Raw genomic sequence first — 26,102 nt, forward strand, 5'->3', positions numbered from 1 at the left:
TGCGGTAGTCCCGGGCCAAAACTGGTTGACCTATCTTAAAACTCCTGGTCGGCCTTTCATTCATATTCTGAAACTGCCTGTTCTCCACATCTCTTCGGATGTTTGGCTTAACCAAATCCAATCGGCATCGTAGTCTTCGATTGAAGAACATCATGGCTGGAGTTTGGTTGGTAACCGCATGTGTCGCGTTCCGGTAGACAAACAAGAAGCTGTCCACCTTGTGTTGTAGGGGTATATCTTCATTACACATTGCCTTGATAGCCGCCTTTAATGTTTGAACAAACCTCTCGGCCAATCCATTAGTGGCTGGATGATATGGGGCAGATGTGTAATGCTTAACACCATTGTTCTTTAAGAACCTCCGGAACTCTTCAGACACAAACTGTGGTCCATTGTCAGAGCAAATCTGTTCAGGCAGCCCATTCCTGGCGAATATGGTTCATAATACTGTGATAGTTTTTTCTGTGGTGGTTGAGGACATTTTTATTACCTCTGGCCACTTTGTGCATCCACCGCAATTAAAAACATCGAGTCCATGAAGGGACCAGCAAAATCAATGTGCACCCTTTGCCATGGAGATGAGGGCCACTCCCATGGATGTAGAGGAGCTTGTGGTGGGGTGTTTTGGACTTTCTGGCATCCTGTACAGCTCTTGGTCATCTCTTCGATTTCTCTATCGATTCCCGGCCACCACACAAACGCTCTGGCTAAGTTCTTTTTTACCCCTCCCAGATGGCCCTCATGAAGCTCATTGAGCACTCTATCCTGCAATTTGGGTGGAATTACTACTCTGGATCCACACATCAAGGTTCCTCTGCACACTGACAGCTGTTCTCCTCTTGGCGAGAATGCTGGCAGCAGTGGTTCGCCATGTGCTGGCCATCCCTTCACCGTTAAATCATAGACCCAGGATAGTGTCGGGTCATTTCGTGTTTCCTTTTCTATGTTTGCATTCGTCACAGGGAGACATTCGACTATGGTCGAGTGGAATATCTCCATTGGATCCACTGCAAGGTCTTCTTCCACTGTCGGCAACGGTAGGCACGACAATCCATCAGCATTCCCATGCTGTTTAGTTCCTTTGTACTCGATGCCATATTGGTGTGCCCCTAGGAAAAGGGACCACCTCTGCAGCTGTTGTGCTGTCATTATCGGTACGCCCTTCTGAGGGTTGAAAATGGAGACAAGAGGTTGATGATCCGTTAGTAGAGTAAATTTTTGACCATGCAGGTAGTGATTGAACTTCTTCACCCCCCACACTAGGCTGAGGGCCTCTCTGTCAATCTGGGCGTAGTTACGCTCGGCAGAAGTTAACAAGCGTGACGCAAAAGCTATCGGCCTCTCTAAACCATCAAGGAATTTATGTGACAGTACCGCCCCAATGCCGTAGGGAGACTCATCACACGCCAGTCTGATCGGCAGTGCTGGGTTGTAGTGAGCCAATACTTCTCTTGAAGTGATTAAGTCCTTACTCTTCTGAAAGGCCCGCTTAGTCATTGCTCCATTTCCATGCTACTCCCGTTCGTAGTAGGGCATTCAGTGGGTGCAGAATTGTGGACAAATTTGGTAAAAACTTATGGTAGTAATTCACCAATCCAAGGAATGACCTCAGTTGCGACACATTTTCAGGCGCTGGGGCCTTAACAACTGCTTCAATTTTGTCAGGGGACTTATGTAACCCCTCTTCATCAATCACGTGGCCACAATACGATATCTGTTTCTTAAAAAACTCGCTCTTGGGGCGGTTGGCTCGTAGCCCATTTTCCCATATTCTAGTGAGCACCTGTTCTAGGTTGTTAAGGTGTTCACTGTCATCTTCACCTGTCACAAGGATGTCGTCCAAGTAACACTGAGTCCCCGGAATCCCTTGCAGGACTTGTTCACAGAAATCACAGAAACCCCACAGTGCAGATAGAGGCCATTTCGGCCCATCGAGCCTGCACTGACACATATCCCACTCGATCCCCGTAACCCCTACACCAACACATATCCCACCCTATCCCCGTAACCCCACATATTTAATCCCCCTAACACTAAGGGTCAATTTATCATAGCCAATCAACCTAACCCGCACATCTTTGGACTGTGGGAGGAAACCGGAGCACCCGGAGGAAACCCACGCAAACACGGGGAGAATGTGCAAACTCCACACAGACAGTCACCCGAGGCTGGATTCGAACCCGGGTCCCTGGCGCTGTGAGGCAACAGTGCTAACCACTATGCCACCGTGTTCTATCGCTCTTTGCCATATCGCCGGAGCCGATGCTACTCCGAATACCAATCGATGATACTGGTAAAGACCTTTGTGAGTGTTTATCGTGAGATACTTCCTAGAGGATTCTTCAACCTCCATCTGCAAATATGCTTGTGCTAGGTCAATTTTTGTAAAACGCTTCCCTCCAGATAGTGAGGTGAAGATGTCTTCTATCCTTGGAAGAGGATATTGTACTGTGTGAAGGACTGGGTTCACCGTCACCTTGAAGTCCCCACAGATGCGAACCTTCCTTGGCTCCTCAGACTTATTGCTTAACGTTTTCTTCATGACAGGAACGATGGGTGTCACCCACTCGCTCCAGTCGACCTTAGACAACACGCCTGCCTTCTCCAGATTCTCCAGCTCTGCCTCGATGGCTGGGCGAATTGCATACGGTACCGGTCTTGCTTTGAAAAACTTGGGAATTGCATTCTCTTCTATTTTTGTCGAGGCGGTTACGCCTTTAAGAGTGCCCAGTTCTTGTTGAAATACCTCTTTGGCGTTAGCTAAGATTGTTGACAATCGTCCAGGAGTGACATCATCTTTTTTACCATCCACCGTCAGTGCATGAATGGAGTGCCAATCTAAGCTTATCTTCCTGATCCATTCACGTCCCAATAACGGTGGTCCACCATTTTGCAGTATGTAGAGATACAATTTCCGTATTTTCTTGCCGTTGTATTCAACAGGCACCCTTATTTTTCCTCTGGAGTATACTTTTTGCCCCGTATACGTCGTCAAGACAATGGATGTCTCTCTCAAGGGTATGTGCGAGAATAGCCGCTCGTAGTCTCGTCGATTCATGACGGTTAGCGCTGATCCTGTATCCAATTCCATTTTAACTTGGGACCCTGTTATCGTGAGGGTGACCCAAATGGTTTGGTGATCCTCTTTTGCGATTACATTGTAAAGTTTGAGACAGCTTAGTCTCTTGTTCCCGGATTCACAATCGCTCATCTGGTCTTCGGAACTACTGTCCGTCATCTTTTGTACTTTCTTGTACGGTTCCTTAGTAGCCTTTTTGTTGTCGCTGGTCTTCTTCCCAGACCTGCAAACTCGTGCAATGTGTCCCATCTTTCCGCATTGCCTGCATATTTTGTCCTTGGACCAGCAGTCCTTCTGGTCATGGTTAGTTCTGCCGCAGCAATAACATTTTGCAAATCCCCGTGTTATTTCGTGGGTGCCGTATTCCTGTGGCTTTTGTTGTATTTCCGCAGCTCTCCTTGCTGCTGCTTTGTACGATACTGCCACGCTGAAAGCCTTGTCTAGCGTCAGCTCTTTCTTTGAGAGTAACCTCTTCTGGGTTCCTTCACTCAGGAGTCCACAGACAAATTTGTCCCGTAGGGTATCTGCCAGTCCTGCTCCAAACTGTCAGTGCTTTGATAGCTTGTGTAGTTCCGTAAGGTACTCCGCATTGCTCTCATCTTTATGCTGAGTTCTCCTGTGGAATTTAAATCTTTCTGCTATCAACAGTGGTGCAGGGTTTAGGTGTTCCTGTAGGACAGCAACAATTTCGTTAAAACTCTTCGCCTTCGGTTTGGCTGGAGTAATCAGGTCCCGCAATAGGCCGTACGTTCTAGCGCCCATTAAGTTTAGCAATACCGATGCCTTTTTCTCATCGGCTATTTCGTTTGCCTCGCAATATACCTCGACTCTTTCCACATACGTGGTCCAGTCCTCTATTGTATTATCAAAGGCAGTGATACAGCCAGTCTTCGGCATCTTGAAAATCTAAAATGGCGCCTCCCGCGCTTTGCCTTCTTCCCCGCTGTTGCTAGCGCTGCTTTCCGCAGTTTCCGTTGCAACCTGCAGCTCCTCGCGGTTTCCTGTGCATTTAATATTTCTTTTTTTATTATTTTCCCGTCGTGGAACAACCCTGTGGGACTCTTGCCTCCCTCTTCTCGGGTCCGTACGCTGCCCGGCTTCGTAGCACCGGCCGCGCCCTGTGTGCTCCACCCTCTCTCCTCTTCCTGACAACACTGCTCGGCCCCGTTGCAAGCCACCCGCTTGAGTTCACGACCGCCGCAGCCCAGGAAGGAGCAGTGTACTCCCTGCCACCAGCCCGATTAGCTGAAGCACAGTTGACAGGAACCAAGCCCTGCTCTCGACAGCTTCTCCAGCAATCTTCAACTCCGCTGACTCGGGCGGATGCCCACGGTCGACGCCCGTTTCTACTGCTTTCTTCCTTCTGGCCTCGACCTCTGCTCACTTCGCTTCAGGAATGGATCCCAGGAGGTGGTGCAGACTGTAGGTAAGTTCGTATCTGCTCGTCGCCAATATTCTGTCCGTGTATAATTGAGACACGGACAACAGGAGTTGATTGACTCCATTCAGTAAAGACTTGTTTAAATCGGGAAACTGAAACTACAGAGGCTTGCTAGCGTCTTTTATACAGGGGTGGTCACTGCTGGTACTGCAGTCTGAGACCAGTTATTCTCTTAAAGGTACATACACAACAATTATGAAAGCTTTTGATAAGTGGAAGCATTCTCTCTGCATCCACTCTGTTGGGAGGAGCATAACTAGAGGCCATCAATATATAAGATAGTCATCAAGCAACCCAGCATGAAATTAAGAAGAAACTTCTTTACCCAAAGAGTGGTGAGAATGTGGAACTTGCTGCCACAGGGAGTGGTTGAAGCGAATAGTATAGATGCATTTAAGGGGAGGCTAGACAAGCATATGAGGGAGATGGGAATAGAGGGTTCTGCTGATAGATTTCGATGAGGAAAGGCGGGAGGAGGCTCGGAGCATAAACGCCGGCATGGCCTGTTTGGGCCGAATGGCCTGGTACTGCGCCTGTATATCCTATGTGTGTAATCCTCTTGTTGTCTCTCGCTCTCCAACACGGGGACAGTTCCCTCTGAGTTCCCCGCACTGAGCCACAGTTAATGCTGGTTGTGATTGTTGAATATTCTGATTAAGATGCCTCACTTACAGCTAGAAACCTTCCTGCCCCGCCCCACACAGCCAAACTTTACAGTTTGCAGTGAACTGCAGACACAGCCCGCCTCTCGGTCAGAGAGAGAGAGAGAGAGGGAGAATCCCATTGACTCAGATACATAGAAACATAGAAAAATAGGAGCAGGAATAGGACATTCGAGCCTGCTCCACCATTCAATATGATCATGGCTGATCCTCTATCTCAATACCATATTCCCGTTCTCTCCCCATACCCCTCGATGCCTTTTGTGTCTAGAAATCTACCTATCTCCTTAAATATATTCAGTGACTTGGCCTCCACAGCCTTCTGTGGTAGAGACTGCCACAGGTTCACCACCCTCTGAGTGAAGAAAGTTCTCCTCATACCAGTCCTAAATGTTCTACCCTGTATCCTGAGACAATGGCCCCTCGTTCTAGACCCTCCAGGCAGGGGAAACATCCTCCCTGCATCCAATCTATCTGGACCTGTCAGAATTTCATAAGTTTCAATGAGATCCCCTCACATTCTTCTAAACTCTACTGAATACAGGCCTAGTTGACCCAATCCTTCCTCATACGGCAGTCCTGCCATCCCAAGAATCGGTCTGGTGATCCTTCGCTGCACTCCCTCTATGGCAAGTATATCCTTTCTTGGGTAAGGAGAGCAAAACTGCACACAGTACTCCAGGTGTGGTCTCACCAAGGCTCTGTACAACTGTAGTAAGACATCCTTGCTCCTGCACTCCAATCCTCTTGCAATGAAGGCCAACATACCATTTGCCTTCCAAACTGCTTGCTGCACCTGCATGTTTGCTTTCAGTGACTGGTGACCAAGGACACCTAGGTCCCTTTGTACATCAACGTTTCCCAATCTATCACCATTTAAATAATACTTTGCCTTTCTGTTTTTCCTACTGAAGTGGATAACTTCACATTTATCCACGTTATACTGCATCTGCCATGTATTTGCCCACTCACTCAACTTGTCTAAATCGCCTTGAAGCCTCTGCATCCTCCTCACAATCCCACTTAGGTTTGTGTTGTCAGCAAACTTGGAAAAATTACATTTGGTTCCCTCATCCGAATCATTGATATACAGGAAACTTTCTGGTGTCCGGCACTGACGGGACCGAGCTGGTGCCGTACCATCAAAACTGCCGTAGAAGCCAGCGCTAATGTTAAAACATATGGAGCTTTTGAGCTCCGTGTGAATCAACAAACCCTGTTGCTTAGCAACAGCTTCAAAACAGTCAGCCGCAGCTTAAAAGCATCTCTGTAGCTAAGCAACAGCTTCAGCTAGACCTTGCAGAGCCTGACTCGGGGGGGGGGGGGGGAAAAGCAACAAGTAAAAAAACTTATAGGAAACGGCTCCTGAATTTTGCCGGTAGATAGAGCTTTCCGGACATTTAACCTCCGGTTAAACGAAAGTTTCCTGTATATTGTGAATAGCTGGGGCCCAAGCACTGATCCCTGCAGTACCCCACTAATCACCGCCTGCCACCCTGAAAAAGACCCATTTATTTCTACTCTGTTTCCTGTCTGTTAACCAATTTTCAATCCATGCCAGTATATTCCCTCCAATCCCATGTACTTTAATTTTGCACACAAACCTCTTATGTGGGACTTTATCAAAGGCCTTCTGAAAATCCAAATACACCACATCCACTGGTTCTCCCATATCTATTCTACCAGTTACATCCTCAAAAAACTCCAGAAGGTTTGTCAAACATGATTTCCCTTTCATAAATCCATGTTGACTTTGTCTAATCCCGTTGATATTTTCCGTGTCCTGTTATCACATCCTTTGTAATAGACTATAGCATTTTCCCTACTACTGATGTTAGGCTATCTGGTCTGTAGTTCCTTGTTTTTTCTCCCTCCTTTTTTTTAAATAGTGGGGTTACATTTGCCACCCTCCAATCTGCAGGAACTGTTCTGTAATCTGTAGAATTTTGGAAGATGACAACCAATGCATCCAATATTTCAATGGCTACCTCCTTTAGTACTCTGGGATACAGATTAACAGGCCCTGGGGATTTATTGGCTTTCAGTCTCTAATTTATCCAGCACTTTTTTTACTAATACTAATTTCCTTTAATTCCTCCTTCTCACTAGACTCTTCGTTCCCTAGCATTTCTGAGAAGTTATTTGGTTCTGTCTTCATGGAAGAGGACACGATGTATTTGTTTAATTGCCCTGCCATTTCCATATTCCCCATTATAATTTCTCCTGTCTCAGCCTGTCAGGGACCTGCATTTGTCTTCACTAATCTTTTTCTTTTTACCTACTTGTAGAAGCTTTTACCGTCCGCTTTTATGTTCCTTGCCAGTTTACTCTCATACACTCTTTTCCCCTCTTAATCCAGCTTTTGGTCCTTTTTGCTGAACTCTAAACTGCTCCCAATCCTCAGGCTTGCTACTTTTTCTGGCAACTTTATATGACTCCTTTTTGGATCTAATACTATCCTTAATTTATTTTGTTAGCCGTGGTTGAGCCACTTATTGTTTTTGTGCCAGAATAGATTGTTCAACAGTTGCAATTCATGCATTCGTTGCTTAATTGTTAGCCATTGCCTATCCACTGTCATGCCTTTTAATGAAGCTCTCCAATCTCAAAGCCAACTCACTGCTCATACCTTCGTAGTTTCCTTTGTTTAGATTTAGGACCCTAGTTTCGGATCGGACTTTTTCACTTTCCATCTTAATGAAGAACTCTATCATGTGTTTTTTGCGCCAGAAAGGAAAGTATCACTGTTGTAATTCATGCATTTGTTCCTTAAATGCTAGCCATTGACCATGGTTCTGGAGATGGACTGGGGAGAAAGGTCAGAGAGAGTCCCATTGACTCAGATACACACTGGTCCTGGAGATGGACATGGGATTAAAGGGACGGTGGTAAATTGGTTTTGTAATTGTCTGAGTGAGAGCAGGCAGTGAGCTGTGGTGAACGGATGTTTTTCTGACTGGAGAGAAGTATGCATTGGGTCATCCAGGGGTTGGAATTGGGACCTTTGGTTTCCTTATATTTTAAATGACCTGGACTTCGGGATAGGGAGTGGACCTTTTGAGGTTTGCTGATGATCCCAAATTTGACTCTTGAAAACGGTGAGCAGGAAAGTAGCGGACTTTAGAAATACACAGGGGAAATAGCAGAGGGATCAGGGGGTGTATATTCAGAAATCTTTGAAGGTGGCAGGCTATGTTGATAAGACTTTTAATAGAATGCGTGGGATATTTTGCTTTGTAAATGGGGCATTGAACTCTAAAACAAGGAGGTCAGTGCTAACACATTACAAATCATTGGTTGGGCTGGAGTATTGTGTACGATTCTGGACACCGCACTTTAGGAAGGATGCCAAGGCCATAGAGAGGGTACAGAGGTGGTTTACCAGGATGACTGACTTCAATTATGTGGAGAGACCGGCGAAGCTGGGATTCTTGCCTTTAGAGCAAGGAAGGTTAAGGGGAGAGCTAATAATTATTCAAAATTGTCAGGGGTTTTTATAGAGCAAGTAAGAAGAAACGTTTCCTCTAGCAAGTGGGGTGTTAACGAAAGGTCACAGTTTTAAAATAATTGGCAAAAGAACTGGAGGGGCAATGAGGAGAATTTTTTGTGCAGAGGTTTAAGATCTGGAATACACCACCTGAAAAACTGATGGAAACAAATTCCATAGGAACTTTCTAAAGGCAATTGGACCTGTACTTGGAGAGGGCGAATTTCCATGGTTATGGGGAGAAAGCTGAGGTATCGGACTGGTTTGGACATCTTTTCAAAGAGCCGGCACAGGCACCGTGGGCTGAATGGCCTCCTGTGTTGTAAGATTGGAAGGGGTTTGATCCAAGAGCCCAGCTGATATTAACTGTCTCCCTGCCCCCCGGCACCAACTTGGAAAGAACCCACCTTTATTTTCCCCATAATATCGATATTGTACTGCATGCAAAGGTAGTTCCAGACACTCTCATATTCCATATCCAACTCTCAATAAATAATCTTGCAATTCTGAACTGGACACTGGGTTTTACTTAGTTATTTTCTATCAGTAAATCTATTACTGAATTTCACTGGCAGTTGAATTAAATGATTATCATTTAAGTATAAACAGATAAAATGATACGTAAATCTCATATTTTACTAAATATTAGTACTATTACTTCCAATTAATTATTTTGTGCTATCAGAATAATGTTTCTTGTTGGTCAAATGAACCAGGCTTATAAATACATATAATTTGTTAACCGTAACAGATTTAGATGGTTTAAGACAATCAAATTTTCAGAGGTGACGGGGTCTATTTCTAACAGTCATAACGGCACAGAAGGAGGCCATTTGGCCCATCAAGTTCGTGCCGGCTCTCTGTAGAGCAATCCAGTCAGTCCCATTCCCCCGCTCTATCCCCGTAACCCTGCAAGTTTATTTCCCCTCAAGGGCCTATCCAGTCTCCCTTTTAAAAACATTGAGTGTCTCCACTTCCACCATTTCTTCTGTTGGCAGCAAATTCCAGGTTATCACCACTTGCTGCGTAAAAAAAAAAAAAAAAAAAAGTTTTTCCTCACTTCCCCCCCTGTATCTCTTGCCCAAAACCTTGTGTCCCCTAGACTTTGTAGCATCAACTAGTGGGAACAGCCTTTCCCTGTCTAGCCTATCCAAACCCATCACACCTCTATCAAATCACCCCTCAACCTCCTTTACTCTGATGAAAACAAATCCAGCTTCTCCAACCTGTCTTTGTAGCTAAGGTCCCCCATCCCTGGAACCATTCTGGTAAATCTCCTCTGCACCCTCTCAAGTGCCTTCACATCCTTCTTAATGTGTGGTGACCAGGAATGGACACAATACTCCAGTTGTGGCCTAACCAGCACTTTATAAAAGTTCAGCATTTCTTCTCTACTTGTGTACTCAATACCTCTATCTATGAAGCCCAAGATCAAATATGCTTTGCGAACCACACTCTCAATATGTCCTGCCACCTTCAGGGACCTATGCACATTAATTCCCAGGTCCCTCTGTCCCTGGACACTCTTTAAAACTGTGCCATTAAGTGTATTTTGCCTCTCGCTGTTCCTTCTGCGAAAATGCATCACCTCGCACTTCTCTGAATTAAATTCCATCTGCCACTTGTCTGCCCATTCTGTTAGCCTTTCTATGTCATGTTGAAGTTGATTGGTATCATCATCACTGTTTGCCACACCACTAAGTTTATTAGCAAATTTAGAAATTCTACTCTGTATTCCAATATCCAGGTCATTTATTTATATCAAAAAAAGCAGTGGCCCCAGCACTGACCTTTGGATAACACCACTGTCTACCATCCTCCAGTCTGAAAAACAGCCATTTACCACAACTCGCTGTTTTCTGTCCTGAAGCCAATGCCTTATCCAAGCTGCCACTGACCCACCTATTCCATGAGCCTCAACTTCGTTAACCAGCCTTCTATGTAGTATTTTTCAAACCTCTGGCACGGCCCCACCACCCGCGCCCCCCCCCCCCCCCACCCAACATCTAGGGAAGATTGTAAAATTATGGAAAGCCCTTCCGCTATCTCCTCTCCCAATTCCCTTAGCAACCTGGGATGCAAGCCATCTGAACCAGACGATTGTCCACTCTAAGCCTACCCAGCCTTTCTAGTACATCGTATCTATCAATTTTCACCCCTTCCATTGCTTCTACCGATATTTTGTCAGCATCCACCTCCTTAGTAAACACTGATGCAAAGTACTCAGAGTATTCTAGCCTTGCCCTGTGCCTCTAAGCATATATTGTTGTCTGTAATAAGCCCCACCCCGCCTCTTACTACCCGCTTACTGTTTACATGCCAGTAGAAGATTTTTGGGTTCCCTTTTATGTTAACCGCCATGCTACTCATATTCTCTCTTTGCCAATCTTATTTTCATCTTCAGATCCACTCAACTTATTGTATTTGATCTGATTCTCCCTTGAAGAATTCACCTGACATGCATCATACACCCTCCTTTTTTTCCCCCATCATCTTCTCTATCTCCCTCGTCATCCAAGGCGCCCTTGCTTTGGTTCCCTTACCCTTCCCTCTTGTTGGAATGTACCTAGCCTGTATTTGGAACATCTCCTTAAAGATCACCCATTGTTCCGTTTACAGTTTATCCTGTCAGGCTTTGCTTCCATTTTACCACGGCTAGATCCTTTCGCATCCCATTGAAGTTAGCCCTATGCCAGTTTAGAAGTGTGGTAAACCACTGTTTGTATTCCTGTTTGTCCTGTTTGTATTCCACTGTGTACATGCCTGGACATGCCTCGGCTGACTCCTCCCACAGGTCCTAGTATAAAGGTGACTGCTCCCCAGCCCTTTGTATTTCTGGACCGGTCGACCACTCGAGGCAGACCTCCATTCTGTTGTTAATAAAAGCCTTTAGTTACTCTTCTAACTCTCAGTCTTTTATGAGTAATTGATAGCGCATCAAGAAGTTCCACTCTAGATTGTTCCTTGCTGATCTAAGTCTTATGATAAGATGATCACTCGTACCCAATGTTCTCCCACAGAAACTTGGTCGCCCTGGCCCATTTCATTCCCCAGCACCAAATCCAGCAATGCCTCCTTCCTAATTGGGCCAAGAACATTTTGGACAAGGAAATTCTCCTGAACACATTTCAGAAATTCCTCCCCCTCTTTACCCTAGCATTGTCCCAATCGATATTTGGCTACTTAAAGTCCCCCAATATCAGCACTCTAGAGCTCTTGCATATCTCTGCAATTTCCCTGCACATTTGCTCCCCTGCCTCCCTCTCACTATTTGGGGGCCTATAGAATACCGCCAATAGCGTGATCATTCCCTTTTTGCCCTTTTCCGCTCAAGAACATCCTCCCTTTCCAACGCTACAATGTCTTCCTTAATCAGCACTGCCACCCCACCTTTTTTCCTTCCCTATCTTTTCTGAACACCTTGTACCCTTGAATATTAAGTGTCTAGTCCTCACCGTTTTTAAGCCACGTTTCCATTATTGCCACATCATATTGCCACATGGCTGATTGTGTTTGCAGCTCACCAACCTTATTCACCAATCCTTGTGCGTTTATGTACATGCATTCTGTGATAAATCCATGTAGTGAGACAAGGACTCGAAGAGGCGAGGTATTAGAATTAACACGAGTACTTTAGTAACAACTGGGAAACGCATACAGACAGGCCTGCATCCAGCATCCTGGCATTTCCTCTTTGCTGACCTTGACAGGAAGCAAACCTCTGACCTTGACAGGAAGCAAACCTCTGACCTTGACAGGAAGCAAACCTCTGACCTTGACAGGAAGCAAACCTCTGACCTTAGCAGCAACATTGGCTACAGCACCACCTGGTGGATAACCTTAATCATAACATCCCAGATTACTATATCCCTCCCCCCTTAATATTTCAGTATGAATTTCTTAACAAACAACCATTCCTGAGGGTCACATGTTCCACACTTGACGAATCTAACAGTTTAGTATCAATCTCTGGTGGCTTGCGAGCCCTTTGTGAACATCTAACAGTAAAGTCCCTGCTTGTTTGTGGTGAAGCCACCAGCTGCTCCTGAGCAGTGCTCAGAGTATCTGACTCTGCAATGATGGTTTCCTCTTGACGAATAGGTTCCTGTGGAATTGTCTCTGTCCCTGGTGGTGGCACCACAGATGCACTTGGATAACTGGGGACAACCCTGTCTTCAGTCATTGCATCTGGAACCTTCATTTCAATTTCCCCTTGTCTGGGAAGTATCTGATCTACATGTCTGCGTACTACCCTACCATCTCCCAACATGACCTTGTATGATACTGGACCTGTCATTGAGTCGATGAAGCCAGGAATCCACTTTGGTCCATAACTGAAATTCCTGGTAAGGACCGCATCTCCTTCTCCAAAACTTTGGCTCTTTGTTCTTTTGTCATGGTTCTCTCTTTGTTTGTTTTGTCTGTTTTCCATTTTCCTTTTTAGGCCTGGGTGGACAAGGTCAAGAGTGGAGCGTAGTCTACGACCTAATAACATCTCTGCAGGAGAGAGTCCTGTGGTGGATTGAGGTGTTATTCTGTAGCTGAACAGAACCCGTGACACTTTGGCTGCTAAACTCCTTTCTGCACTTTTTTTCATCATCTCCTTAAATGTTTGTACGGCTCTCTCCAAGTCCATTTGAGGACGGATGATATGGAGCTGAGGTCACCTGCACTATGCCATTTTTTTTCTCCAACTCTTTTGTCTCTGTACTTACAAAACAAGTGGCATTGTCACTCACCACGATCTCCGGTAGCCCTTGATTACTGAAGCTCCGACGCAGGCAGTCTATAGTAGTAGTGGCGGAAGCAGAATTTACAGGATAAACATCCATCCATTTGGAATGTGCATCAATGATTATGAGGAACATCTTCCCCATGAATGGACCCGCATAATCTAAGTGCAATCTTCTCCATGGTTTATCCGTCCACTCCCAGGGGTGGAGAGGAGCTGCTGCTGGTGCCTTCCGGTGTTCCTGACAAGTGCTGCATGTCTTGACTAGATTTTCTATCTCCTCATCTAGCTTTGGCCACCACAAGTAACTCCTAGCCAAGGCTTTCATACGCGTGACCCCAGGATGACACTGATGTAGTTGCTCTGGGATAGACTGTCGTGCTGGCTGTGGAATAATCACTCGTGCTCCCCACAACACGCAACCATCCTGCACACTCGGCTCTGTTTTCCTGACACACTAGGGTGTGAAGTCAGCCCCTTCTGGATGCTGTGGCCATCCCCTCACCACATATTCTCAGACTCTAGACAGTACTAGATCTTTACCTGTTCATGTTCTTACTTGCTCTGCAGTCACAAGTGCCGTGTCAGTGTCCGCCAACATCAAAACGCTGTCCTCTGGAGCTGCACGGATAGGTGTGTCTGGCAGTGGAAGACGGCTCAAGGCATCTGCGTTCCCATGGTACCTGCCCGCCTTGTAGACGATGACATACTCACATGTCCTCAACGTCACTGCCCAACTCTGGATCCGGGGTGACACCATCTGTGGAACTGCTTTCATTTCATTGAAAAGAGAGAGGAGAGGTTTATGATCGGTGCATATGGTGAACTTCCTGCCATATATGTACTTGTGGAACCTCTGTAACCCAAACATTACTGCTAAACCCTCTTTGTCTAACTGGGAATAGTTTTTTTCCACTGGTGTTCGAGTTCGGGACATAAACCCTATTGGTCTTTCAGTTCCATCTTCCATGCAGTGTGAAAGAACTGCCCCCCACCCCATAAGGTGAAGCGTCACAAGAGAGAATGATGTCTTTCTCTGCATTGTAGTGAACCAGCACATCTGACGACAGCATCGGTTTCTTGGACTGTTCAAATGAAACCCCCTGCTCTTCTCCCCACTGCCACTCTGTCTCCTTGCGCAGTAGTTTGGGAAGAGGTGCAAACGCAGTTGACAAGTTTGGTAAAAACCTGTTCTAATAGTTCAGCAGTCCCAGGTAAGCTTTAACTCAGCCACATTTGTAGGAGCAGGGGCGTCCTGCAGTGCTTATACCTTCTCCTTGAGTGGATGGAGCCCGGTGGCTTCCACTCTGTGTCCCAGGAACACTGCCTCATTCCCCAGGAAAGTGCACTTACTCCTCTTGAGCCGGAACCCTGCCCCCTCCAATCTCTGTTGTACCTCTGAGTGCTCAGATGCTCCTGGTCGGTTCTTCCCGTCACCAGAATGTTATCCAGATAGATGGAAACATGTGGAATCCCTTGCAGTGCACCTTCAATTGTCCTCTGGAAGATAGCTGGACTAAATGAGACACCAAACGGTAAGCGGTTAGATGTAAACAAGCCCTTGTGTGTATTTATGGTGACATACTTTTGATTCGTCATCCAGTGTAATCTACAAGTAGGCATGACTCATATCCAACTTTGTGAATTTCTTTCCTCCAGCCAGGTTTGCAAAGATATCCTCTGTTTTGGGAATCGGATACTGCTCTAGTTTGGACACCCGATTGACTGTCAATTTATAGTCTCCACAGAGTCTTACCGAATTGTCCGGTTTTAAAACCGGTACTATGGGAGCTGCCCATTCCAAACATTTCACTGGCTCCAGTATGTTCTCTCTCAATAGACGGTCAAGCTCAGCCTCTACCTTTGGCTTCATGGCATAAGGCACAGGTCGTTGTTTAAAAAACCTTGGCAGTGCCTCCTTGTCTACATAAATGTGCCAAGTTCCTCCTTGAACACATTCTCATGTTCACTCAACACTTCTTGCAAAGTCAACTGTTTGCCTGCATCTATTTGATGTACTGCTCCCCAGTCTAATTTAAGTTCTTTTATCCAGCCCCGACCTAACAGGTTTGGTCCGGTACCTGATACTATAACTACAGGTAGCTGTTCCACTGTCCCTGTGTTGCACAGTTACATTAGCTATACCTAATGTCGCTACTCGTTCACCTGTATATGTTTTAAGATGCAGGGAGCAAGGCTTTAACTGTGGAACTTTTGCACGGTTCCACAATTTTGAGTACTCTGCCTTGTTCATTATGTGAATGCTGCACCCTGTATCCACTTCAAAGTTCACCTTGGTCATCTACTGTCAGTTGAATTGTGATAGGAGCTACTTTTGGAATGTTCTCTAACATGCTATACATTATGAACATGTCCTCTTCTTCCTCAGCTTCCCTGCTGATGTGGTGTGCCCCATGTTTTTTCACTTCTCTCCCTTGGTTTTGCTGACCTCCTCCTTTTGGTTTGGATTCCTCCACAGGTGATTTCGCCCTGCAAGCTATTTTTGTGTCCTTGTTTCCCACACTTGTAGCACTTTTCCTCCAGAAACCGGCATTCACTCGCCAGGTGATCGCCCTTGCATCTATAACATGCCTTCACATGCTCACGTTGTGGTTTCTGATGCATGTTCAACTTGTGCACAGCAACCTGACCTGCAACTTGCGTAGCATTAGCCCTGTCTGAACCCTGTGTTTCTTTTACATCTCGGTTCGCTGTCTCTATGGCTTGAGCAAGTTCCAATGCTTTTTCATAAGTAAGCCCAGTCTCGGATAATCTACGCTGCATTCGGTCATCCGTAATTCTGCAAACTAGCCTATCTCGCAGCATTTCCTTCAGGTTATTCCCATAATTGCAATCTTGTGCTAATTTACGCAACACCGCTGCATAGTCCATTACGCTCTCTTCCTCTTTTCTGTTCCTTGAATTAAACTTGAACCGCTGTACAATCTCACTAGGCTTAGCGTTGAAATGTTCTTTTAGCAAAGCCACTAATTCAACAAATGATTTGTCTCCAGGCGTTTCAGGACTGCGCAGATTCTTCATCAAACTGTAGGTTTGGCTTCCCACTGAACTAAGCAGAATGGCTTTCCTTTTTCCGGCATCATTTATTTCATTTGCTTTGAAAAAATAACCCAACACTTCACAGTATTCCTCCCAGGTTTGTGCTTGACTATCAAAAGCGGAAACCGTTCCTACCGTGGCAGCCATGCTCTCTTCCAGCTGGTAGCTAACCGCAGCTCGTAATTTTGTTGTTTAAACGTCTTGGCAGACTTTTCTCCTTTTTATTCAGGGTCCTTTATTTACCTCATCACCAAATGTGATAAATCCATGTAGTGAGACAAGGACTCGAAGAGGCGAGGTATTAGAATTAATACGAGTACTTTATTAACAACTGGGAAACACACACAGACAGGCCTGCATCCAGCATCCTGGCATTTCCTCTTTGCTGACCTTGACGGGAAGCAAACCTCTGACCTTAGCAGCAGCATTGGCTACAGCACCACCTGCTGATAACCTTAATCATAACCTCACAGATTACTATAATTCTAAACCCATTTTTGAATGTTTTGTACTCCTAGTCTGCTCCTATCTAATATAGTACTACTACTGCCTCTAGTACTTTCTTCTCTAGTACTATCCAACACAATCACTCTTTTATGCACCTTATTCCTCTTTTCTACTCCTCTATGCTGGTGCTCATCCCCCCCCCCCCCCCCCGCCAAGCTATGTTAAATCCTCCCCAACAGCACTAACAAACCTCCACGCGAGTATATTGGTCCCGGCTATGTTGCGGTGTAACCCGTCTGACTTGTAAAGGTCCCACCTTCCCCAGAAATGGTCCCAATGCCTCAGGAATCTAAAGCCCTCCCTCCTGCACCATCTCCAGTTACGCATTCATCTGTCCTCCTATTGCTGTACTCACTAGCATGTGGCACCAGGAGTAATCTGGCGATTACTACCTTTTTGAGGTCTTGCTTCTTAAACTTTCTTCTAGCTCCCTAAACTCTGCCTGCAGGACCTCATGCCTCTTTGTGCCTATGTTGTTGGTACCGATATAGACAACGACCTCTGACTGTTCACCCCCCACCACCAGCCCCCCCCCCTCAGATTGTCCTGCAGCCGCTCAGTGACATCCTTGATTCTGGCACCCGATAGGCAACATACCATCCTGGAATCATGTTTACGGACGCAGAAACGCCTCAGCTCCTCTAACTATCAAATCCCCTGTGACTATTGCTCTGCCACTATTTTTCCTCCTCCCCTGTGCAGCTGAGCCACCCATGGAGCCGTGGACTTGACTCTGGCTGCAATCCCCAGAGGAACTATCGCCCTCACCATACTCAGAACAGAATACTGGTTGGAGAGCGCGATGCACTCTGGGGACTCCTGCACTACCTGCCTGCTCCTCCTTCTCTCTGGCGGTCACCCATTTATTCTCTGCCTGCATACTCAAGATGTGGGGTGGCCATCTCTAGAAACGTGCAATCCATGTAACTCTCAGCCTCGCGGACGCACCGCAGTGACTCCAGCCACTGCTCAAGCTCCAAAACCCAGAGCTCGAGTTGCTGTAGCTGGCGACACTTCCCGCACATGCGGTCGTCCAGGGCTTCCTACATGACAAAGGATCTGCACTCCACAGGGCTGAGCTGCCCTGCCATGCCTCTATTTAATAGACTAAGGACTAACCCAGCAGAAGTAAACTTAAAAATTAACAAAAAAGCACTTGCCAGCTACTCGCCAATCAACTCCTTCCCTTGTGCTGATGTCACTATTTTTTACTCTGACATCACTTTTTCAAAAACTGCCTCTGTTGAGTAGTTGCTGCTCATGGCTGCTCCTCTCTCGCTGTGCTCCCACCAGTCCTGCTCCTTCCGGTCCTGGGCTCCTGCCTCTCTGGGCTGCTCCTCTCTCGTTGTGCTCCCACCAGTCCTGCTCCTTCCGGTCCTGGGCTCCTCTCTTGCTGTGCTCCCCCAAGGTCTGGTCCTCTCATAGATTGCAAAGACTAGGCTTGTATTCACTTGAATATAGATGATCAAGCAGTGATCTAATTGAGGTGTTTAAGATGATTGATTAAAGCATTTGATAAGATAGAGAAAAACTATTTTTCCTCTGGTGGGGGAGTCCAGAACAATGAGGCATAAACTTTAAATTGGAGCTTGGCTGTTACGGGGTGCTAGAATCATAGAATCATCATTACGGGACAGTAGAAGGCCATTTGGCCTGTCGAGCCCATGCCGGCTCTCTGCAAGAGCACTTCAGCTCAATCCCCCACCCTTTCCCCATAACCGAGCATTATTTTTTTTCAGGTACTTGTCTAGTTCTGTTTGGATGGTGGAAAGCATTAATAGATGTTTGTTGGGCATTAATAGTTAAGAAAACAAGGCAGGGCCGTGCAGTTAAGACAGATTAGCCATGATTTAATTGAATGCTGGAACAAGTTGGAGGGGCTGAAAGTCCTCCTCCTGTTGCTATGTTACTGAGTAGTACTCCTTTCACTGGGGACACTGTGGTGATGCAGTCTCGCTCCCTTGCACTCCCGCACAGGCGCGGTGATGCTCACTTGCCCTCCCGCGTTGGCGCAGTGTCGCTCTGGCGCAGGTGCGATGTAGCTAATTGCAGTCCCGCGCAGGTGCATTGCCGCTCCCTTGCTCATCCAGGGATTTGCTGTGGGCGGGGTTTTCTGTGTGCCAGGCCCCAGTGAGATAAGACGGTGTGTTACCCGGGGAGGATGGACCCAGTGAGATCAGTGTGTAACTCGGAGGATGGTCCCAGTGAGATCAGACCGTGTGTAACTCTGGGACCATCCTCCGAGTTACACACTGTCTGATCTCCCTGGGATCATCCTCCGTGAGATCAGACAGTGTGTAGCGCGGGGTGGATGGGCCCAATGAGATCAGATAGCACCAGTTTCGCTAAAGCACCGAGAAATTGTACATTTCAATCCAGAATTCTAGTGATTTTCCAGAAGCCCAGGCAGGCTGGACGAGGATCTGAGGAAATGGAGAAAATCAAACAGAAACACTCGGCGCTGAACTTTTACTTCTCTGAAAAGTTGGAGGAAAATTGTACACTACATTCCACTTCACAACATCAATATTGTTCTCCTTTTCTGCTCTGCCGTAATTAGATCACCCAGGGAATGGCTGAGTGATTGATAGAGGTCCACAGCTGGAGTAAACATGGATTGTAGACTGAAGAACAACAGCAGGTGAAATAGCACAGGACTGAGAGCACCAACCATAGAGAACCCTTTCGATTCAAAGAGCTTCCAGAGATCGACTGGGGAGAAAGGTCAGAGAGTCCCATTGACCCAGATACACACTGGTCCTGTAGACAGTCCATAAAGGCTACACAGTAAGCCAGGAAATGGTGAGCATGAGACTGGGAGAGTCTGACCACCGAGCACAATTATCCAGCATGAGGCCGTGCAATGAAATGTGAAGTGAGATCAGTTTCTGTCTCTAAACACAGTCACACTGAATCTTGTGTGTATTTTGGGTAAAGGGGTTTGATTGAAGAGGTGACTCCAGTCTGGGGCAGAGCCCAGCAGACTGACACGTGTCTGTTTATTAAGTGGGGCTGAACTCATTGACACCATCAGATCTCAGTGTTAAAATAGCTCAGATCTGGTGACTAACCAAGGGGAAAGATTGAACAGGGAAACTAATTATAGTCAATTTATTGAACACGATGCAGAGACAAAGATCAGCATGGCCTGTGACCAGCAGGTATGGAGTATTGTCAGATTGTGAATGCTGAGCACAGCTTCATTACCCTTGGACATCCCCAGTGTTTAGTACTGGGGACAGTGAAAGACATTCGATGCCGGGTGAGTGTTTGCCTCCTGTTTCATTGGTCACAGACACACCGGTCAAAGCAAGCAGGGAATGTGCTTACAAAATCAGCGTCAGATACACAGCTAGTCTCAGATTCCCAGTGTATTCTGAAATGGTGAGAACCCAAACCAAGTAAAACACAGAATATAATCTGAAATGGGGATGAGTAAAAATATTAGAAATAAAAGCAGAAAATGCTGGAAACACTCAGCGGGTCAGGCAGCGTCTGTGGGGGGAGGAAGGTGGGGTTAATGTTTCACATCCTGAACCTGTTCTCAGGAAAGGTCATTGACCTGAACCGTTAACCCCACTGTCCCCTCCCCACAGACACTGCCTGACCCGCTGAGTGTCTCCAGCATTTTCTGACTTTATTACAGATTTCCGGTATTTAGCTATTTTGTAATAAGATTAGAAGTTTGTTTTGATATTGGAAGAGATGTATGTTTCCTCCCAGCTACGTTATATTCAGGGTAAGACTGCAATAAGTTCCTGTCCTTCCCCGCCCCTTCACGCAGCCCACCGGGCCCCTGCCTGCCAGTCCGATCCCCGGAGCACCCCCTCGGCACCTGACTGCGACCAGGCTTTCCAAAGTAAGTGTTTCCTTGACCGTGCACTCTGCTGATGTGTGGAGATGCATGAAAAGCATCAACAAGCTGTGTCAGCAGGAGGGATCCTCTGGTGAGCAGCACCTGTGTGGCAGGTTGACGGGTAACATTAGCCATTGTCTTCGGTCCGCGCCACGAGCTGTGTTCCCTAGGCATCGACTCCGTCCCTCTCCCTGCCCACTGTCTGAGGCTGAATCAGACCATTCGCAAACTTGCTGTCATATTAGACCCTATGATCAGCATCCGACCGCATATCTGCTCCATCACCAAAACCGCCTTCCTCCACCTCCGTAACATTGCCGTCTCCACCCCTGCTCAGCTCATCTGTTGCTGAAACCCACATCCCTGCCTTCGTTATCTCTAGACTAGACTATTCCAAAGCACTGGTCGGTCTCTCATCTCCCACCCTCCATAAGCTTGAACACTGCCCAAACTCGCACCAAGTCCCGTCCACTCATCACCCATGTGTTTCTGACCTACATTGGCTCCCTTTCCAGCAATGCCTCAATTTATAAATTCTCATCCTTGTTTTCAAATCCCTCCATGGCCTCGCCCCTCCCCCTCTGTCACCTCCTCCAACCCTAAACCCTTGAGAACTCTGCGATCGTGGCCTCTTGCACAACCCCAATTTTAATCACTCCTCCATTGGTGGCCAATCCTTCTACTGCCCTAGAGTCTGGAATTCCCCCTCCCTCCTTTAAGATGCCCCTCAAAACCTACCTCTTTGACCAAGCTTTTGTCACCTGTCCTAATATGTGGCTCGGTGTCAATTTTTGTTTGATGACGCTTCTGCAAAGTGCCTTGGAATGTCTTACTACGTTAAAGGTATATAAATGAAAGCTGCTATTGTGGAGACCTGTAATCTTGCCTCATCAACCCGATAAGTCGGGTATTTGGCTATCGTATCCAGCCAGGATCTTTACTGCACGCCATGTCATTCGGAATCAGTCCCTGGATCCTGCAGATAATTTACAGCACAAATAGCTGGGGTTACGGCGCTGGGTCGGAGGGCTGGGGCGGGGCGGCAGGCCTGGGTCGGCCAGGGGCGGGCTAAGGTGCTGGGTCGGTGGGGTTTCGCTGCTTGGCTGTGTCAGTGGGATGGATGAGCAAGATATAAGATCGTCACCATTAAATCAAATAGGAATTCCGAAGAAACATCTTTAGCCAGAGAGTGGTGAGAATGTGGAACTCGCTTCAACCACTCCCTGTTGTAGCGAAGGAGGTGAGGGTGGAGGAGACGGGATACGGGTTTAAGAAGATGGTTAGCAGTGAAGAGAAGCCGGGTTTTAGCTTTGCATTCCAGAATGGTTCTGGAATAGTGAGCAATTTTGGCAGACGACCGCAGGACCCGATGATGCTTTGTGGTCCAGCCAGATCTGGCGGCGAATGGCTAAACCAGTTGTCCGCCATATCCGTTCATGAGGACAGAGAGCATGATGAATTGAGATGGAGGTTGAAATCACTGAGGATGAGAAGTCGCTCGGTGCAGGTGCTGAGGGAGGAAAGCTGTGAAGCTATCTCGGTGATAAAATTATAATGGTACTTGAGTGGGCGGGAGAGAATGAATTTTAAATGTGAGGTGAGAGTTGTGGAATAAGGTGAGATGCTCAAAGGAGGAGAAAGTGGCGGAGGAGTAGGGGGACAGACCAAGGTGTGATTGGGTGATGAGACTGCCCATGGCGTCTGGGCGGGGCTAGTGGTGGAAGGTATAGCCAGGCGCGGAGGCTTCATTTAAGGGTAAAGCGTCATCACCCCTCAGCCAAGTTTTCATCAGGTCCATGATGTCGATGCAGTCATCCACGATAAGCTCATGGATGGCAAGGACCTTGTTTGCAGCAGAATGGAGATTCTGGAGGGATATGGGGTGAGGTTCAGTGATGGCTGACCCACTGCCAGCGTCCACAGGGTCAGCGCATTGAGGGGTGAGTTGGATAGGATGGAGATTGACAAGATTAGCCCCCAGCAGGCGGGCTGGGCGGAAGGTTGGCGAAAGAATAGGATAATGCAGTGGGGGTTGCTGCGCGTGAGGAGGTGCCATGTTGGGCCGTTTGGAGAATGCCAAGAGAGGCACAGAGGGAAGCTGTAGACTTATCTAAGAGGGAGTCAAACCTGGGACGGCAGCAGGAGAGTAGGATAGTCGAAGAGTAATGAAGGGTTAATGTAGGGATTTGGAAGGGCAGTGTATCTGAGAGAGGAGAGATGAAAGGAAGCATAATGACAGGAGAGAGTGATCGGGGCGGGATGGAGAGAAAAGGAAAAAGAGCGAAACAAGTGGCAATAGAAATTAACTGCTCGGGTCAGCAGCGCCAGCCAACATGCACACAAAAGATCAGCAGGACTCACTGGATTTCACTGGGCAGCTGTTTGTGTCATACCTGATGTGGAGAGTTGATTGTAACACTCGGGAAATGCTCGATCCCGGAGCTAACAGCTGGTGTACCGATGGGGGAGGAGGGACTTGACATCATGTTTAACAAGGCAACGCTCTCCTCATTTTAATATTTCCATCTAACCCTCCTGTTAATATATTTATTACAGAGCATCAGAATCCGGGAACGCCTGTCAACACCATGGCTGAAGGTCCAGACTGGGAGGAAGATATTTTAACGATCAGGAGCCTGAGCATAGACACAGGTAGGTTCACAAAATACTTTAATCTACAATTTCTGTCCCGACAGAAGGTCCAGATCAAGTGCCTTAACTTGCAGCTCACACAGGAAAAGGGAACAGGACAGGGGCTGAATACAAAGAGGGAAGTGAGTGAACACCTAGAGAGACATCGCAGTCACGGGTGGAGGGAGCCCCTGAGTACTGGAACTGTCCAATAGATGCCTGGTATTGAGGGCCGTAAGGTGGACGGAGACAGTGACTCAGAGGAGGGTCTTCCTGAGCAACAGTGAGGGAGCAGGGGGCCACCCAGTGGGGTGGGGGTGAGAGGCTGGTGGGGAACAAAAATAGAATAGCGACAGTGGTGGGAGATTCTATAGTCGGGCACGGACAGAATCGTCTGCAGCCCTGAGCAGGTTCCGAATGGTAAGATGCCTCCCTGGTGCCAGGGAGAAGAGCATCCTGGAAAAGATGGGAACATCTCTGGGAGGGAAGGAGAGCAGAAATTACCCATGGTCGGAATCAGTTCCACGGATAGAAATACGTTTATAGAGGGAATATTGAGACTGAGGCACTAGACTAAAGACAAGGCCTCAAGGTGGTGATCTCTGGATTGTTTTGCACTGGGCCGCTTAATGACAGAAATATGAGGCAGGTCAATCTGAGACTGCTTGGCTGGAGCAGGAGGGAAGGGTTCACGTTCTTGGGGCACTAGCGTGAGTTCAGGGAGAAGGGAAGGTTCGGCTGCAATCTGAACCCACCAACAACGGTTTTACAGAATAGGTGAATGGAGCAGTGGGAAGTATCACCTGATATGACTAGGGTGGGAATTATCCGCATCTGAGACTAGAAAGCAGAATTAATAAAATTGTTGGAGCTGAAACAGAATATGTATGAAATAGTGAAAAATTATTAGCAGGAAAACGGAAGGTTGTTTTCGAGTAGTGAGAGATGAAGTGACTTGGTGTTTTATAAAAAAAAAAAAAAAATGTAAATAAAAAAGGGTCAACATTCCAAAGAATTGGATTTAGGATTGACTGTTGTATGTAAATGTACAAATCATTCCAAAGATATTTGGAAAGTCAGACGCAATTGATAGGACAGGGCCAGGGATTTTGCTGGACTCAGACATGTTCCTGGTCATAACATTTTCAGGAGAGAGAAAAATAATTGTGGATGCCAGAATTAATAAAGGACAGCACTAGAAGAACAACAAAGCACTTGGATTTCGACAGCATCTTTAACATAGTAAAATGTCCCAAGGCGCTTCACAGGAGCATTATCAAACACAATGGCTCAGAAATTAGGGTCTCCACGGGTGAGTATGCGCTGAGTACTCACGCGTGGGCCCGATGGAAGTGCCGGTTTCCTGCATGCACTGCGCATGCGCGGGAAACCGGCACTTCCGTTCCTCTGAAAGCAGGGGTTCAGAGGTCGAACGCGTGCGCGGGGGAGTCTGCGCGTGCGCTTTGAACTTACGTTTTTTTTACAGGTTTCTCCGGGAGGGTAAGTCTTTAGAATTTAGAAATGTAAAAAGCAGGCAAAAGGCCTGCTTTTTACAAGGTAAGTGGTCAATTAGTTAAAATTAAAACATTTTTCCACAAGTTTATTATTTTTAAATACTTTAAAGCAAGGTAAGTTTATTTTTAGCCCTGTTAGAATATTAAATTATTTTTTTCAAATTTAAATTATTGTTTAAAATAGTTATTTAATGTAATTTATAGTTTATTAAAGTGTGATTTAAAAAAAAAAAAAAAAAAAAAAAAAAATTATTTTGAAGGTTTACTGCTATTTTGGGGCCGTAGTATTTATAAGTCTTGACAGGTCTTCCTGTCAATTCTTATGAATGGAGCATTCTTTGCTCCGATTGGCTGCCCATGGCCCACATGATCCCAGGGGAGGCATCGAACTAACTGCGCCCCTGGGACAGGCAAGCACTGCGCGCCGGCAGCTGGGCCAGGCCCCGGATCGGAATTCCACGGGGCCCGACAGCTCAACTGCCGGCGCGCAAGGTAAGTGCAGGTTGGGGGCTTACACCAGCTGGAAGCCCCCGACCCGAATTTCTGGGCCATTGTGACACCGAGCCACAGAGCGATATTAAGACAGGTGAACAAACGCTTCTTCAAAGAGGTAAGTTTTAAGGAGTGTCTCAAAGGATGAAAGAGATATTTTGAACACAAGGATGTTCCTGTAGCTATATTAAGATAGAATCCGTGCATTTTAAAAGAAAATAGTGCAAAGGCACTATTACACATTTTGAATAATTCATTCAAAAAAAGTGTCCTGCCAGAGGACTAGCGGATGGCTAATGTTATACATATATTTAAGAAGGGGGATCAAAAATATGTAGGAAACTATAGACTAGTCAGCATAACATCAGTAGTAGGAAAAATAATGGAATCCGTACTGAAAGAGAAAATAGAAAAACATCTAGAAACCAAAAATATAATAATGAATAGTCAACATGGATTTCAAACGGGAAACTCTTGCTTGACCAGCTTCATTGAATTCTTTGAAGAGGGAACAGAGAGAGTAGACAGGGGTAATGTAGTAGATGTAACATATCTAGATTTCTAAAACACCTTTTGATAAGGTACCACATAATAAACTAATGTATAAGGTGAGAGCATGAGGATGTGGGGGATAAGTAGCA

The 26,102-nt window shown here is 46.5% G+C and overlaps 1 protein-coding gene across 2 annotated transcripts in view; it reads left to right on the plus strand.

Annotated features, from left to right (window-relative positions):
• LOC147092798 (NACHT, LRR and PYD domains-containing protein 3-like) overlaps positions 1-26,102 on the plus strand; it is a 110,590-nt gene that overhangs the window by 9,356 nt on the left and 75,132 nt on the right. For both annotated transcript variants that reach the window (XM_085976048.1, XM_085976049.1), the window contains exon 3: positions 23,381-23,476. In XM_085976048.1, coding sequence (XP_085832174.1) covers positions 23,413-23,476 — 64 coding nt within the window. In that variant the 5' untranslated portion in view covers positions 23,381-23,412. The remainder of the gene's footprint in view (positions 1-23,380; positions 23,477-26,102) is intronic.

Source organism: Somniosus microcephalus, unplaced genomic scaffold (assembly GCF_052327205.1).
Source record: "Somniosus microcephalus isolate GS21.2 unplaced genomic scaffold, FLI_Smic_1.0 unresolved_chr2, whole genome shotgun sequence".
Lineage (NCBI taxonomy): Eukaryota > Metazoa > Chordata > Chondrichthyes > Squaliformes > Somniosidae > Somniosus > Somniosus microcephalus.